Source organism: Semicossyphus pulcher, unplaced genomic scaffold, assembly GCF_022749685.1.
Source record: "Semicossyphus pulcher isolate SPU_LCO1_2020_fin unplaced genomic scaffold, fSemPul1.0.p SCAF_6, whole genome shotgun sequence".
In the NCBI taxonomy this organism is placed as follows: domain Eukaryota; kingdom Metazoa; phylum Chordata; class Actinopteri; order Labriformes; family Labridae; genus Semicossyphus; species Semicossyphus pulcher.
This window is the reverse complement of record NW_027211737.1, coordinates 2,268,577-2,284,221: the sequence shown is the minus strand read 5'-3', so window position 1 is coordinate 2,284,221 and position 15,645 is coordinate 2,268,577. Positions and strand designations below refer to the sequence as shown.

The following is a 15,645-nucleotide window of genomic DNA, read 5'->3' as shown; positions in this document are numbered from 1 at the left end:
AGGTGGTATATTGAACAGAGCAGGGGACCGAGCACTGACCCTTGAGGAACCCCTGTATGTGGGCTGAGGGGGTTTGGACACTTCTCCCTTCCAAGATGCTCTCAAAGATCAATCAATCAAATTCTTTCTTTTTTTTAAAAATATTATTTATTTGGCATTTGCCTTTATTGTATAGTACAGCTGAAGAGTGAGAGGACATGTGGGGAGTAGAGAGTGGGGGAAGACATGCACCAAACGGATTGGCAGACTGGGAGTCGAACCTGCGATCAGTGCGTCGAGGACTGTAGCCTCTCTACCAACTGAGCCAAACCAGCGCCCCATCAATCAATCAAATTCAATTACATTTTATTTGTATAGCGCCAAATCATAACCAAGGTTTTCTCGAGACACTTTACAAAAAGAGCAGGTCTAGACCGACTCTTTGTTATTTAGAGAGAGACCCAACATGAATCACCATGAGTAGCACTTAGCAACATTATGGATAGAAGGAGATGCAGGATAGAGACAGACAAAGAGAGCAACAACAACATATGTCCTTGCTACATCAACAACAACAGGTAATACATACTTAAGGTTGTGATGCCAATAATAGTGGTACACAATAATAGTGGTACACTATTAGCATTAGCAGCAACAATAATGATACTATGGGGAAGACTGATGTTAGTAGTTGTTGCAGTCGAGCGGGTCCACAGCAGCAGGTGGTCTGCAGCAACGTTTCCCAGGAACCTACAAGACAAGGGAGCACAAGAACTCCCGGGAACATATATGGTTAGTAAAGTTAATGGGACCAGAAGAAACAGAGCTAATAAGCTGCATTAATATAAGAGAGAGAGGGAGAGAGATAGATAGAGAGAGAGAGAGAGAGAGAGAGAGAGAGGAGCTTGGTGTGTCAGATCCCAATGAACATTAATGGACTGTTTATTCATGATATTACCCAGGGGAAGCATATATAAGGTAAAAAGAATCGGTCCGAGCACAGAACCTTGTGGAACTCCATGACTAACTTTGGTGTGCATAGAGGACACATCATGAACATTAACAAACTGAGATCGATCTGATAAATAAGATTTAAACCAACTTAGTGCAGATCCTGTAATGCCAATTAAATGTTCTAGTCTCTGTAACAGGATGTGATGGTCTATCGTGTCGAAAGCGGCACTAAGATCTAACAGGACGAGTACAGAGAGAAGTCCTCTGTCTGAAGCAGTAAGTAGATCATTTGAAACTCGCACAAGTGCTGTCTCAGTGCTATGGTGGACTCTAAATCCTGACTGAAAGTCCTCAAATAAACTGTTGTTATGAAGAAAGTCACATAATTAATAAGCGACTGCTTTCTTGAGGATCTTTGAAATAAAAGGAAGGTTAGATATAGGTCTATAGTTAGCTAAGGTGCCTGAATCTAGGGTAAGTGGCTTAATTACAGTTGGTTAAAAAGACTGGGGTACATAGCCAGTCGATAAAGACATATTGATCATATCTAGTAAAGAAGTGCTAATTGAGGGAAAGACTTCCTTAAGCAGCTTGGTTGGAATCGGGTCTAAAAGACAGGTTGATGGTTTAGACGAGGATATCAGAGAATTTAGCTCAGGAAGCTCAATTGGAGAAAAACAGTCAAGGTAAACATCAGGTTTTTGAGCAGTTTCCAAAGATACATCTGCACCAGTTAACGGCAGGAGGTTACAAATTTTGTCTCTATTCTTTAGGATTTTGTCATTAAAGAAGCTTGTGAAATCATCACTGCTCAACCACTGTTGAGTGGTTTCTTGTAAAAGTAAGTTCTTGTATGAAGGTGGTATAATAGTGGGGCTTCATTACGGCGCTGTAATGGAATCTCTGTGTTAAAAGGGCTAATGACTTCAGTTTTATATAACAGATAATACTACTTGGTCTTTGTTCAGATTTAGACATAAACTTATGTGCTTTGTTTCCAAAAGTGTGAAATAAAACTCATGTCTACTCAGAGAAAGGATGTGTTTGAAAGAGCTCAGCTTGAACACTGGAGTGAGGGGATCATGGAGTGCAGGGAACGCTGTGTGTACAGCATGTATGCATAAAAGTAGTTGCGCGAAGGTCGAAAACATTTTGTTGTAACATGCACAACTTAAATTAAACCCCTCACTCCCCCCTGACCTTAACACACTTTGCCTAATCATAACCCACCCTAACACCAACCGCAGAGGGCTACTGGAAACACTCATGGGGCAACAGCCATCAACACATCAGCAGTGTGATGGCAGTAAAGACAACAAAAACAAGGATTTACTCATTTATTATTATTATTATTATTATTTATTATTATTTATTCTCTTGTGGCCAAATGGAACATAACATATGGTATGGAACATAACAAAACATATGGTATGGAATTAATGTTAACTGTTCGAGACCAAACCTTATTTATGGATGGCAGTGTTATTTAAGCAAGGAAAAAGGCAAAACAGATGAGGTAAGGGTTGTTTTTGGTATAGCTTCAGAATCACCACTGTAAAAAAAATGTTAACAGAGAAAGCTATTGCAGCAGCTCACTCAGATTTTTGACACTTGAATACCACAGACGCTTTTGATGTACTAAAATAAACTTAGTCCTGGCAGTTTTGGCCCTCACATTTTGCTGAAACACAACGCACAATTCATCATCAACTGCAATTCTGTAAATTAAACTGCTCAACTTACGAGGACTTTAGCCTGTTAGCTGTTTTCTCCTGCTAACCGTTTTAACCTTCTGAGTTTGGCTAATCAAATGCATACAACAGCTCCAGTACTATAAGGAACTGATGTTGATATCAATCTTTTTACTAAAAAGAAACCAAGTATAATTTGAGTAATTGAAGCAAACGTTTATTTCTTTTTTTCTACTATTTTTGTATATGGGCAGACACATGGAATTTATAGATTAATCACTCGATTAATCTACATTTATAAATATTTTAATTTTACAGTTGATGGAGGCTGGGATGAGTGGAGTGAATGGACCCTATGCAGCAGCCAGTGCAAGAGGCAGCGGAGTCGAGAATGCAACTCCCCAGCACCCAGACACAGAGGCAAGATGTGCGAAGGGAACAGTGAGGCCAGTGAGAACTGCACAGATGGACTTTGTACCCAGAGTAAGGCTCATTTCCTTTCTGGCCATATCATCACTTTCATCATTTTCCTAGCATTTTGATCAAATACAAATGTTCAGAAGCATGTTTGGGCAGGAAGTGTGTGATGGGGGGGTGGGTGGGTGGGAGGTAAGAAGTGCAGACATTTACACTTAAGTGATGCTCTGTGTTTGGAAGGAAATGTTATTGCACTGTCCGGGTCACAGTCATGCAATGACTTCAACATTTAAATCTATTGCTCCCTAGTGTGTACACTAGCATGATGTCTAAACAAGCTTTAAGGTTTGACAAAAGTTCCTCCGATCAGGAAAACCATCCCTTTTGACTCCACAACAGTTTATGAACCCTGGTCAAACTGTAAAATGTTCTTTCTTCTTATGCTCTCTGCATGCTGATGTCCATTCTATTCATTTGCAGTCAAAGGTTGTTTTCTGGATATAGAAATGCCAATCTGTATGGTGAGTCTTTTTCTACAATGGATAATAGCATTTTATCCAGCTCAGCACTTGTCGAGAATGACATGGCTTTCAAATGTACATAATATATAACTACATAACATATCATTAATAAATTAGCTGTTAGCTGCTATAGTGTTGCTGTTGATACTTGTAAGTCAACATTTTGTGACTTGACTTGCTAATAGTTTTTCATTATAACCATAAGTGGGAAAATTGCTAGCTGATTCCATCAACTTTTAAATGTAATCATAATTTTTACTACTCTAGCTATTTAAAGGTAGTGGAGTTACCTTACTGATTTTCTCAAGCTGACTGGCTTGAAATGAACAACAGCCTGAGGACTATAGCCAGCATAAGCTGCATGTTTTTTTGCATAGAAGTTTGGTCTAAATTATGTCTTATCCTTTACACAAATGCAAGTGTACTTTTACTATTACTATCTAATCCAACAAAACAAGGAGTTCATTTCATAGAAAATGATTCAAATTTTAAATTCAAATAATGGCCAGGGAGAAAGGATTGTTCAGGCCTACTAAATGATATTATTATAATTTCTTATGCACTACAGGCTACATTTGTAGAATGTCCTTGGGAAAAGTGTGTGACTTTATCATTATTATTTTTTTTAATCTTGTCTTTTGGACTTTCATTATGGTTGAAATAATTAGCCTACTTATTAAGAATTTCCAGGCTTTTGAACATTTTGGACCTCAACCTTTTCTTCTGTGATATAAGACAGTATTGCTGCCTTACTGGGCATTATAAGATACTTTATATCATCTATGAGCAGAGTCAGCATATTGACTTCTCTTTACTCCTAGTGTTGGATCTGAGACCCATCATTTGACAGAGGATTGGACTTAAACACCACTTTCTTCCCTCTGTGTCTCATTCTATCTATCTGTCTTTGCAGATCAAAAGCTGCTACATGATGTTAATCCTCAAACTGAGTTGTCTTTTGTGGATTTCTTTTATCTTCAACCTCCCCAACCACCCACCTGAAACTACTATGAAATGCCTTCAGTTGTGGGGGCAAGATAGGACATATTCTCTAAGTTTAAAGTAGGCAGAGAAAAGATTGAAATCTGAAACGTCGTCTGGAAATAGACAAATCATGAATGACTTCCTTTTCATTACTTTGATGAAGTGCACATTATGCATTCACGTCACTATTTTTATCAAGACAATCGTGACACCACAGCTGTGTTTCTACTTTGAACCAGGAGATATATTGGTTGTGACAAGTGAACATGTGCTATGTTGGGAAAGATTAACGGGATGTAATCATTGCAAATTAGTTAATTTGACCAATTCACGGTACTGTCCTCACATTCCTGTGGCAGCTTTCAATCACTTGCCGTGGTTAGCCTGACTAAGTGATTGCCAGGTGTTAGCCTGAGTGCTTTCCTTAGCCTGCCACATTAGTGCAAAAGACAAGACTACTGCATTCTTCATAAGCTTTAAGTAAAACTAAACAAAAGAACAAAATGCATCAAGCTGACAAGTGATCTCCCTGGTAAAAAGACTAAATTAATTTGCCGGACTTCCTACACTGTGAGATATTCATCACAGCTGTTGCGTATAGACCAGTGGGTCCAAAGGCAGGAAGACTAATCCCCCTCCATGTTAGCAGCTTGAGTGTGATATGTTACAGTTTAGCGAAGCTGTTTTCAAAGAATGAGGTGCGCCTCCCCTGAAATCCTCTGGTGTCCGACACCAGAGGATTTCTAGGGAGGTGCAGTGACACCTCAGTGAGATTCTTGCTCGAGCCCCGCAGCTTGGGGGCTCCATCATCATGCGCATTCATTCTGATGCACGCTCTCTCTAATACACGCAGAAACAGACACATACACTCACTCACACACACGCACGAGGTGAATTTATTATAATCCTCAAACCGACCTCAGGGAGATTCCTGCTCCAGCCGTGCATGGGCCAAAAACTACAAAGACCGACACAAAGGTCTCCATACTGCGCGCTCATTCAGACGCACGCTCTCTATAAATGCAGCAGATACCGACACACACTCACACACACGCAACTAAATGAATAACCATACTCAAACATAACTACCTGTGGCACCGACAGTTGTGCCCACAGGCATTAATACACTGTCCAGTGTCCAAGATCCTGTCTGATCCTGAACGCGGGTCTGGAGATTTAAATGATTAATAAAGTTACGCTGCTGTGCCTCATGCGTAAATGTGCACAGCGTCTCTCTTAATTTTCGTTTCTGCTGACAGGGATTGCTACAACTGTTTTAGCATCCATCCGTGCATCGATATATTTCATGCCGTGACCAGTGTGTGTTCTGCGTGTACAGGGACACAGTGGGAGGAAAGACGTTAAAGTGGCCAGCCCAGTTTATACTGTAAAAGAAGAGTGCAGGCGCACCTGGCTCCTAAAGGGAATGAGAAATGAAGATAAATATGACTGAGATCCTAAAAAGATGTCTATATACGGTGAGACAAAGATGTTTAAAGTATTTATTGTTAAACACACCTTTTTGGGGGGTTCTTTCAGGGGAGGCTCACTTTCCCACACTTTGAAAACCCCTGGTCTAGAGTAACGGCTGGGCATGTTCATTTATTCCTTTCTGTGGTGCATAATGTAGCAAAGAGAGGTAGAACAGAGGGTCTGCTTCATCTTACCACATCCAATCCTTCTTGTAAATTTTCCATTCTGAAGCTTGTGTAAAAATGTGTTAGTCTTGCCCATGTTTGACCTTGGATGTCTACATAAAGACAGTTTTGTCTCCACTGCTTTCTTCCATCTCATCCTGTCATCCATACCTGTTTAGGTTTCTTTTATCAATTGCATAAAGGAAAGGCTCTTTTGTGTGTTAGACTTTTTTGTTGTTCAAGCGGGGAAACTGGAATACAGGAGACAGGAAACAAATGCAGACTAGGGAGCCAGAGCTGTTGTAGTTGAATTACTTAAAAAATAGACATTATAAAAGGTTACGGTGTTATGAGGCTGGCATTGGTCAAAACCAGTAAAGGCAGTCCAAATAAGGAACAAGACCAGAAACAAAACTGAATACTAGGCTTGGGAGGTTAACACGTTACAAAAAGGAACTGACAAAAGTATTGATTAAACACTGATCAAATACATTGGGGAAATTAGGCTAATGATACACAGGTGAAATAAATGAGGGTGGGTGAATATTTAGGCAATATCACATGAGACAGCGTGAGAGCACTAAATATCTTGAGTAATGATATTGCTGTTTATTCTACAGTTCTACAATCAGCATATAGTACTAAAAAGTAAAAATCAACAACATATGATAATTTTTTATTTATTTAATCATTCATTTGGCTCATCATCCATAGCCATCTATTTTTTATTAAGAATTTTTACCTTATAAGTCTTGCAGTCTTCCCTTTATAGTCACACTTTTCATGGGAGAATATCTGAACTGTTTTGATGATGATAAAAGGGCACTTCGATTTAGCATTGCATACATAACTTTGGCAGACTGAAAATGTCACATTGACGAATCTCAACTTAATCCACAGATCGATGATAAGCAGAGAGACCTTGGGTCTCAAAATCTCTTAAAAGCACATCATCCATATAATCCATAAATATTAGTTTTAACAATGGTGATGTGCCAAGATATAGGGAATTACAAAAACAATTAAAAAAACCCTAAAAATTGCTAAGAGCAACTACAAGTGCAAGACGTGTTAAGCTCTGGTAATTTACACCCTGCATGGGAGGTGGTCAAATCCATGATGGGGATGCAGTCCAAGTCAGGCAGCATTGCCTTTAATGGTTTGTCAGACTCCGACCTCTCAAATGAGCTAAACATGTTTTATAATCGTTTTAATGTCCATGATTTTAGTGAGGAACTCTCTGTTTTTAAGAACACTGTTTTTAATCCTGATCAGAGTGCTGTGCAGGTAGATAAGGCTATGGTACAGAAACTTAGGTAAGGTAAAGGAAAGTCCTGGACCGGATGGCATCGGTGGTCGTCTTCTTAAAAGCTGTGCGGTGCAGCTGGCAGATATTTGTAGCTTCATTTTTAATTATTCTCTAAAGCTTCATAGGGTTTCTTTTGTCTTTTGACTCTGGAAGGACTCCATCATTGTACCTGTACCTAAAAGTAGTGCTCCCAAGTCTCTGACTGACTACAGGCCTGTTGCGCTGGCTTCCCTAGTAATGAAGTAATTTGAAAGGATTGTGAAGGGTGCTCTTACTGTGCGTTCACACCAAACACGAAGCGAATATTTGCCTTGTGTTACTCGCGCGAGTTTGACCGCCGGATCAACATTTCGCCTTTAAATAACAGGCAAATTTTCGCCCTTCGCTTCAGGAATGGAGAAGAGGAAGTGGAGCTTATCTCCATGGTTACCAACGGCATTTCTTTCGGCTATCAACCATGTCCGACATCCCTACTTTCGCTACATTATACCTGCTGTGGACGTCCGAGATGGGTCGGAAAACCAGACACCGTTGTGTGTGGGTTCATGACACCATCCGGAGGCAATCAAAGCTGGGTGAATACCACCGCCTTCTCCAGGAACTCCGTCTGGATGACTCCCGCTTCCAGCGGTATTTGAGGCTGACCGGGGCCCAGTTTGATGACCTACTAGCCAGGGACGGTGGCAGGATTTCACGGATGGACACCAACTACAGGTGTTCCGTCCCGGCTGTGGGGCGCCTGACCATCTGTCTCCGGCGAGTGGTATTAATTATTAATTAATAATAAAAACCTGTGTCAGAATCAATATATTAATCTGGGTAGATTTTGCTAGGATTTAGTTGCAATAAACTAATCAAAAGGATGCCAAAACAAATAGAAAATGGCATGTTTTTCCATGTCAAAAACATATCATGGCTACTTTACTGTTAAGTGATTACTGTAGCACAAATTTGAGCAAATTTAGAGTAAGTTAGATGACACACACATCAGAAGGTAGGCTTCATCCCTGGGATAGGCCTACTATACATAAGTTAAAACCGCTATCACCACAACAGATGAAACTGTGCTTTCTTCAATCTTTGTTTATTAAGTAGGCTACTGCAAATAATGTTGAGATTTTTAAAGTACAATTACCTCTTTATCCACCACAATAAAGTGACAGTATAAACATTCAGTGAGCACATCATGAGTAACAGCTGTGGGACCATATCAATGAAACACTATTTATAGATTTTGTTTAGGTTACCACCTACAGTATCTTCACTACAACTCAGTTAAATTTATTCTTTTCTATTTCTATGCTGCAGATATCTTGCCACTGGAGACTCATTCCGGACCATTGCTGCCAGCTTCCGTGTTGGGATCTCCACTGTGGCCAAGATTGTCCCTGATGTTGCCACTGCCATTTGGGACTGCCTTGTGGAGGACTTCATGTCTATGCCCACCTCACAGGAGTGGAGGTCAATTGCAGAGAAATTTGAGGAGCGGTGGAATTTTCCTCTTTGCTGTGGAGCGCTGGAAGGGAAACATGTGGTCCTCAAAGCCCTAACTCTGGATCCCAGTTCTACAACTTCAAGGTAACATTCTCACTGGTTCTGCTTGCTGTTGTGGATGCCCAATACTGTTTTCGGGTGATCGACGTCGGGGGCTACGGTAGAACCAGTGATGGTAGGATTCTCGCCAAATCTGCTTTTGGTCAGGACCTTCGGTCTGGCACCCTCTAACTACTAGCAGACCTGCCACTACCAGGAGCTGAGCACAGAGGAACCCAGCCGCACGTCTCCGTGGCAGATGAGGCATTTCCACTCCAGAAAAACCTCAAGAGGCCTTATCCTGGGCGCAGCCTGCCAAGAGAGCGCCAGATCTTTAATTACCGCCTGTCCCGAGCTCGGCTGGTTGTGGAGAATGCCTTTGGCATCCTCTCCTCCCAGTGGAGGATGTACAGGCGTGTGATTGAGGTCCACCCATGAGTCGCAGAGAAGTGGCTACCTGTGTTCTCCATAACTTCCTGCGGATGACAACAGCAGTGATTGGGCGCAGCCAGGTTGGTGAGGTGGAGCCACTGCGAGGTCTGGGTAGACTTGCTGCCAAAAACTCAGCAAGGGAGGCCATCAGGGTTCGGAAGACCTTCACAGCCTTCTTTTCAACAGAGGGAGCTGCTCCATGGCAAGACAGCATGTAGTGCAAAACTGTAACAAACGGCTCTTTTAAGAGCCACCCACATATCTCGACTGAGCAAAATTCCTTCAAGAAAAAAATAATTGATTGTATTTTTTTTTTTAAATAAAGAAAAGATAAGATAAAGTCCCACCTTTTTTATTACAAAAACAATTCAAATTCAAGGTTTCAGCCACTAGATGTCATTATTGCAATCTTGCATCAGATGTCAACTAATACATTCAATTAGAGCTAAGAGATATGGCATCGAAATAATTTTGCAAGATTTTAAGGCCATATATATAGCCTACTTTGAAATTTCCTCTAAAGCTCTTCATATATGTTCAGTATAACTCTTTGATGCATACAATCACAGCATTATGATGATTCTGGTAATCCCAGCAATATGTCTGCATTAAACAATGTTCATATTTTCATAAAGTTTTGACCGAAAAAGGGGACATTACAACCAAGTTAAATCTAATAAAAACATGTATTTTATAAAAGTGATTTGCATTTTCAGTATATAGTGTTATTGAAATATAAATATGAAAAATGAAATATTATATATGATTATATTATTTTTATATATATTATATTATTATATGGAATATATTGTTATAATAATCATAATTATTATTATTATTATATGCATATTAAATATATTTTAAATTATACACATTTAAAAACAAAAAACAGAAATCTTTTACATTTAAAGCCTGGTTCGTTCCCTGCAGAGATTGCCACCCAGACTACTTATCTGTATGTTCCAAATTGAGCACAACTGTGCAAGATTCATAAATTAATTTGTGAATTTGAAATTTAACAAATTCTTTTGTCTGAGGCGACAATCTCTGCAAGGAAGGAAGCAGGCTTTTTAAAAAAACATTCATCCTCAGAGGGGGGTGGGGGTGGGGGTGGAGGAGTAGGGGTCAATGAGGAAGCCTCTGAAGGTGTTGGAGAAGCAGGGCTTCAATAGCTGACTCTCCCCTGGGGTGGTCCGCCTCTTCTTTGCTGTCAGAAACAGAAACACATACGTGAAGATTAGTGACAGAACAATTATTAAGTCAGAACTATAAAATACCACAAATTCGGAAAAATACAGTGTAACTAAGTGCTAAAAACAACATGTTACTGGCCACGATAACCAGTATGAATGCTTGCATTAGATGCAAAATAAGGATTGGTAGACCACTACTGAAAATATTTAAACCAGAGATAAAAAAAAGACAATCAAACATTAAAGGCAATGAATACAGTGCTTGTTATAATGTAAACATTAAGAAATTACATTGAGAAAATTATAGTCAAACTAAATTTCAATCTGTGGTACATACCAGGGGGCATTCTCTCCACTGAGGCTCTGCCTCGCTGCCTTCCGATCGCAGGTCTCCCTGGTCTATAGTATTGAAAATACATTTTGAGAGGGGGGGCACAAGGAAGACAAAAAGACAATTGAGAAATACATAAAGGGCCATCAGCAGAAATGTCTGGCACAAAACTATCAATGAAACTTTAGGTCACGTGTCTCTATATACACGGCAAAATGCCTCAATTTGCATTTGAACATTACTTTGTTTCAGAAAAACATTGGTTGCATATTATAGTTAAAAACAGTAGCTCAAGCATTTAACAAACTCACCCACATCATACAGTTTAAACCATGGTATAATCTAGCTTTTGAGTGTGTCACTGTGACTGTGTCTTCACTTGTCTACCAACCTCCTGACTCGGTCTCCAGCCCTGCTGCTACCTCTCTAGCCTCATCTCCCTCTCCTGGTGGTGGTGGTGGTGGGAGACTCTGGTTTCTGTCTTCCTCGACTCCCCGCCCCATGTTACCAGATGTTTCCCTTGGGGTAACAAAGGGGTCTAGGAAAGACAGGACCGCAGCGTACTTCCACCGCGTAACTGCCCCTGCTGCTGAACCGCTCCGCCTCTCTCCTTCTTTTCTCCTGTCTTTTAAATAGTATCCCTGAGGCCCTTCCACTTTTTGCGGCATATCTCCTCTAACAAAAACACACACACGCCTAAACATCAACTGTCTGATCTTGCTAGTAAAATATGCCGGACCAGGAAAGCTAACGGTAAACGGTTAACGGTTAATAGTAAAGTTTAACAGCAGACAGCTGGAATAACATATGTCCAGAACTTACCCGATTCTCCAACCTCCTCTGACATCTTCCTCCAGGCCCTGTCCTTTGACCCCTGATCCCTGTATTTCTGTAGAGTAGTATCGTACAGCTCTGGGTGGCCACCAACCGCAACGATTACCCTTTCCTCCATTTTCAATCACAGATCTGCCGTCAGGAGAATCTCAATGTTGATAGGTTTTCGCTACACCAAATGCTTGAATTCGCCGAGAAAGTAAAATTTTTTCAACTCACGCGATGATTCGTGTTGCGTCGTTTGTGTCATTCACGTCGTCTTTTCGCATTCAGTGTGAACGCACAGTTATGAACTCTATGCAGGACAACTTAGACCCACTACAGTTTGCCTACAGGTCAGGCAGGGGGGTTGAAGATGCAATTGCTGCCCTTTTTAACTTGATTTTAATTCATCTTGAGGCAGAAAAAACGTATGTTAGACTACTTTTTATTGACTTCTCATCAGCTTTTAACTGAATCCAGCATGACATTTTAGCAGGAAAAACTACAGAGCTTCCATAACATTGTCCTGGCCTGATCAGCTGGCTCATGGAGTTTTTAACTGACAGATCTCAGCGTGTAAGAATTAATGGGGTTTTATCTGATTTCATTTTTTCTTCTACCTGGTTACCACAAGGGTGTGTCCTTTCTCCGCTTTCATTTGTTTTATACACTAATGAATGTCGACACGCAGGGCGTCATGTCATAAAGGGTCAGAATGTACAGTCTGTGAGGCAATGTAAATACCTTGGTACTATCGTGGACAATACACTGACCTTTGAACCTCAGGTTGAAGCTGTTTGTAAAAAAGTTCACGAAAGAATGCACTTTTATTGCAAGCTGCGCAATGTTGACAGGGTTTTTATGAAAATGTTTTATTCTTGTTTTATTGAATCTGTTCTCACATTTTCTTTTATCTGTTTTTACGGATCTCTTAATTTTAAAAATAAAAGCAGAATGCTGGGAATGGTCAAGAGCTGCTGCAAAATTGCATGCGCCACATTGAACGACCTGACTGAGGTGTTCAAACTCAGGACTCTTAAAAAAGCCCAGTCAATCCTGAACGATCCGGACCATCCTCTTTTTAATTTGTTCTTGCTGCTTCCTTGTGGCCGCCGTTACAATGTAGCGACTTGTAGAACAAACAGACTGAAACACTCTTTTGTCCCAACTGCCATCAGCCTTTTAAATAACTCAAAGTCATGTTTGTTTATTTATTTATTTGTTGTCATTGCTTTGTTGTAACCATTGATGTGGTTCTTAATTTAACCTCTTCTAGTTGGTGTGATTGTTGTGTGGTACTGCAGGCTGTAAAACAAATTGCCCCTTGGGGATAATAAAGACATCCTTGTGTTTACTACTTTCACTGTCTGTAATGCAGCTTTATTTTTTAAACGAGCGTGCAACAGCAGCTCGTCCATATAATAATCCCCGCCCTGCATAACGGCTCCAAAGTGTGCCCGTGTGCTGGGGTTGAGCCTTGCACCGCTACAAACTGATTGGTCTCCTGATTATAATAATAATGACAATTTATTAGTAACAGATTTTACAGACAAATACATATAGATATTTTTGATCATACAAAAGGTGGGATTGTTGTCACGATCACTGAAAAGTGTGACATCCCTTATAATACTGCAACGTAGTTACCACCAGCTCTCTGCAGACATTTTCACTCTAAATACGCGGTGCTGTCAGCGCTGGAGTTTGTGAATTAGGTGCTTTTTGCCATGAGGCTCATTAGACAGGGCTCAAATTTGTATGAGGGGCCGTTAGGGACATTATTCAGAATTACCAGGAAACACTGTCACATAAACAACTGAAACATTAAACGCTCACATACACAACTGAAAAGCTCTCATATAAAGTACTGAAAAGCATTCACACGTACACATACTAGTGAAAAGCTCTCATACAGTATAGTGAAATGCTTTCACACTTACTACCGAAATTTTACTATAATATATGAAAGCATTTCAGTTGTATGTGTGAGAGGATTTCACTTGAAACGGAAGGTAGCGCGAATTTCAAAATAAAGGCAAACGACTAGTGTTCGTTTGCACCTCAGGAGCCAAGTGTACCAGCTGGCCATAAAAAGAGGTCTCATCTCGTATGTCCGTCTTAGCTAGGACCCTTCTTGATTGGAATTGACACCGAGTGCACCAAGTCTAACTGATACCGGTCGTATGCTGCGCCCGGTCTCATGATGCACGTCCACGTGAGCACTTGAAAAGCGTTGACTGTTACCAAGCAACACACATCTCCACTCGCTAACTTCTCTCATCAAATGATCGACAGGAGATATGGATAACAAAACAAAAGTACAGAAAAATACATTTTATGGATAGTGAAATGAGGAAACATAAATAATCAAGCATGGCGTTGTCCGATGTGAATTTATCATGTCTCCCTTGGTGTTCTGAAAGGCCCTACTGGCACAAAATCTGAGCTCAGTCAGCACCTGCAGGCAGTGTCGGCGCTACGGGCGGGCCTCATGGGGCCAGGCCAGGCCAGTCAGGTCATTGTGCCCCCTCTGATGGAAATGAAGAAGGTGAAATATAGTAGCCACTTCTATGTAAATAAATCAGACTTATTGCCCGTTAAAGATCGAGGGCCTAATGGACGAAAGGATTCGAAGCTTTTGTGCTCATTAACCTGTGCAAATGACACAAAAAGAGTCCGCCTCATTCTCCAAAACACACACTGACCTCCAGAAACTACTCGGTACCAGACCCCCCTGGCCTATTCGATGGCCATGTCTGGCCCATGTATTTGCAACACAAGAACATCAGGCGTTTTACCCACGTCTTAAGTCATTTTTACTGTCACAGTTTTTTAGCTTCGTTTATGTTATCCTATCCTGTTTTAACTGGAAAAAAGCTTTTAGTAATCGCACGCTTCATTGTGCAGTTATAGGCCAACTCTACAACACAAAGTCTTCCGGCCTGTGAAAACGCCGGTATGTGCTGTCAGCTACTAAGCTACTACATCGCTTTTCTTTTATCTTAAGTGATCAGTGCTTTTATGGATTCTACTCCCTGCTGCGGATTTTTACAACTTTTTACTGCTTTTACGGACTGCCGAGGATTCTTGATTTTTATCACATTTACTATATTACGGACAGAGGATTATGGCTACTGATGGATCTGAGTGCGCCTCCTGCTGCCTTACCGTTTCAATGTTGAAGAAAAGCATCGCTTCAATAAAGGCCGAGCTCAGAGAGAAAGATAAGCTCATCTTGGGGTTTTCCACTGTTGCCACAGCCCAGGCGAAACACCTTGCAGTCCTGAGCTCGTCTGGAGATGGCTACCGAAATGGGACCTGCCGTTCTCACTGCTCCGCGCCAACTTCAGAACTGTTCTTTAATGATCTCACTGTCCCGTGGTCCGGCTCCACGATCACCGGTACTCCAGAGCCCGAGGCCGCTTCAGTCCTGCAGGAGGATCCGTGGCTTCGTCTGGGAGCAAAGCCCAAAGCAACGGCCGGCTCTACTGACTGCCAGGTACCCGTGGAGACACAGGCATGTGTCGGCAGAGCTGACGTGGAAGCCCCGGTGAGTTCGACTCCACGTCAACCGGAGCCCTGGTCGGTGGCATGTAGGGGTATACACCGTGCAAAGCTTCCCGCCCCTTTCTCTCCACCTCTGGACCTCCCGCTGGCCAACAGGCTCTACATTCTGAGCATGCAGGACTTCCATCCTATGGCTAAGTCCACCTCCTCCTCCGCCCACCGCAGGTTGCTAAAGGAGGCCGTGAGGAAGATAAACTCCGGAGGACTACTAGGAAAGGAACCATCACTTCGCCGCAGTGGTCCCCGGTCACGACCAGCCAGCCACACCCTGCAACTTCCCA

General features: G+C 41.4%; 1 protein-coding gene across 1 annotated transcript in view; it reads left to right on the top strand.

Moving 5' to 3' along the window:
• The window catches only part of unc5db (unc-5 netrin receptor Db), a 259,568-nt gene that overhangs the window by 160,294 nt on the left and 83,629 nt on the right, over positions 1 to 15,645 (top strand). Inside the window, exons 7-9 of the mRNA XM_069682905.1 lie at positions 2,943 to 3,107; positions 4,476 to 4,512; positions 6,177 to 6,185. Coding sequence (XP_069539006.1) covers positions 2,943 to 3,107; positions 4,476 to 4,512; positions 6,177 to 6,185 — 211 coding nt within the window. The remainder of the gene's footprint in view (positions 1 to 2,942; positions 3,108 to 4,475; positions 4,513 to 6,176; positions 6,186 to 15,645) is intronic.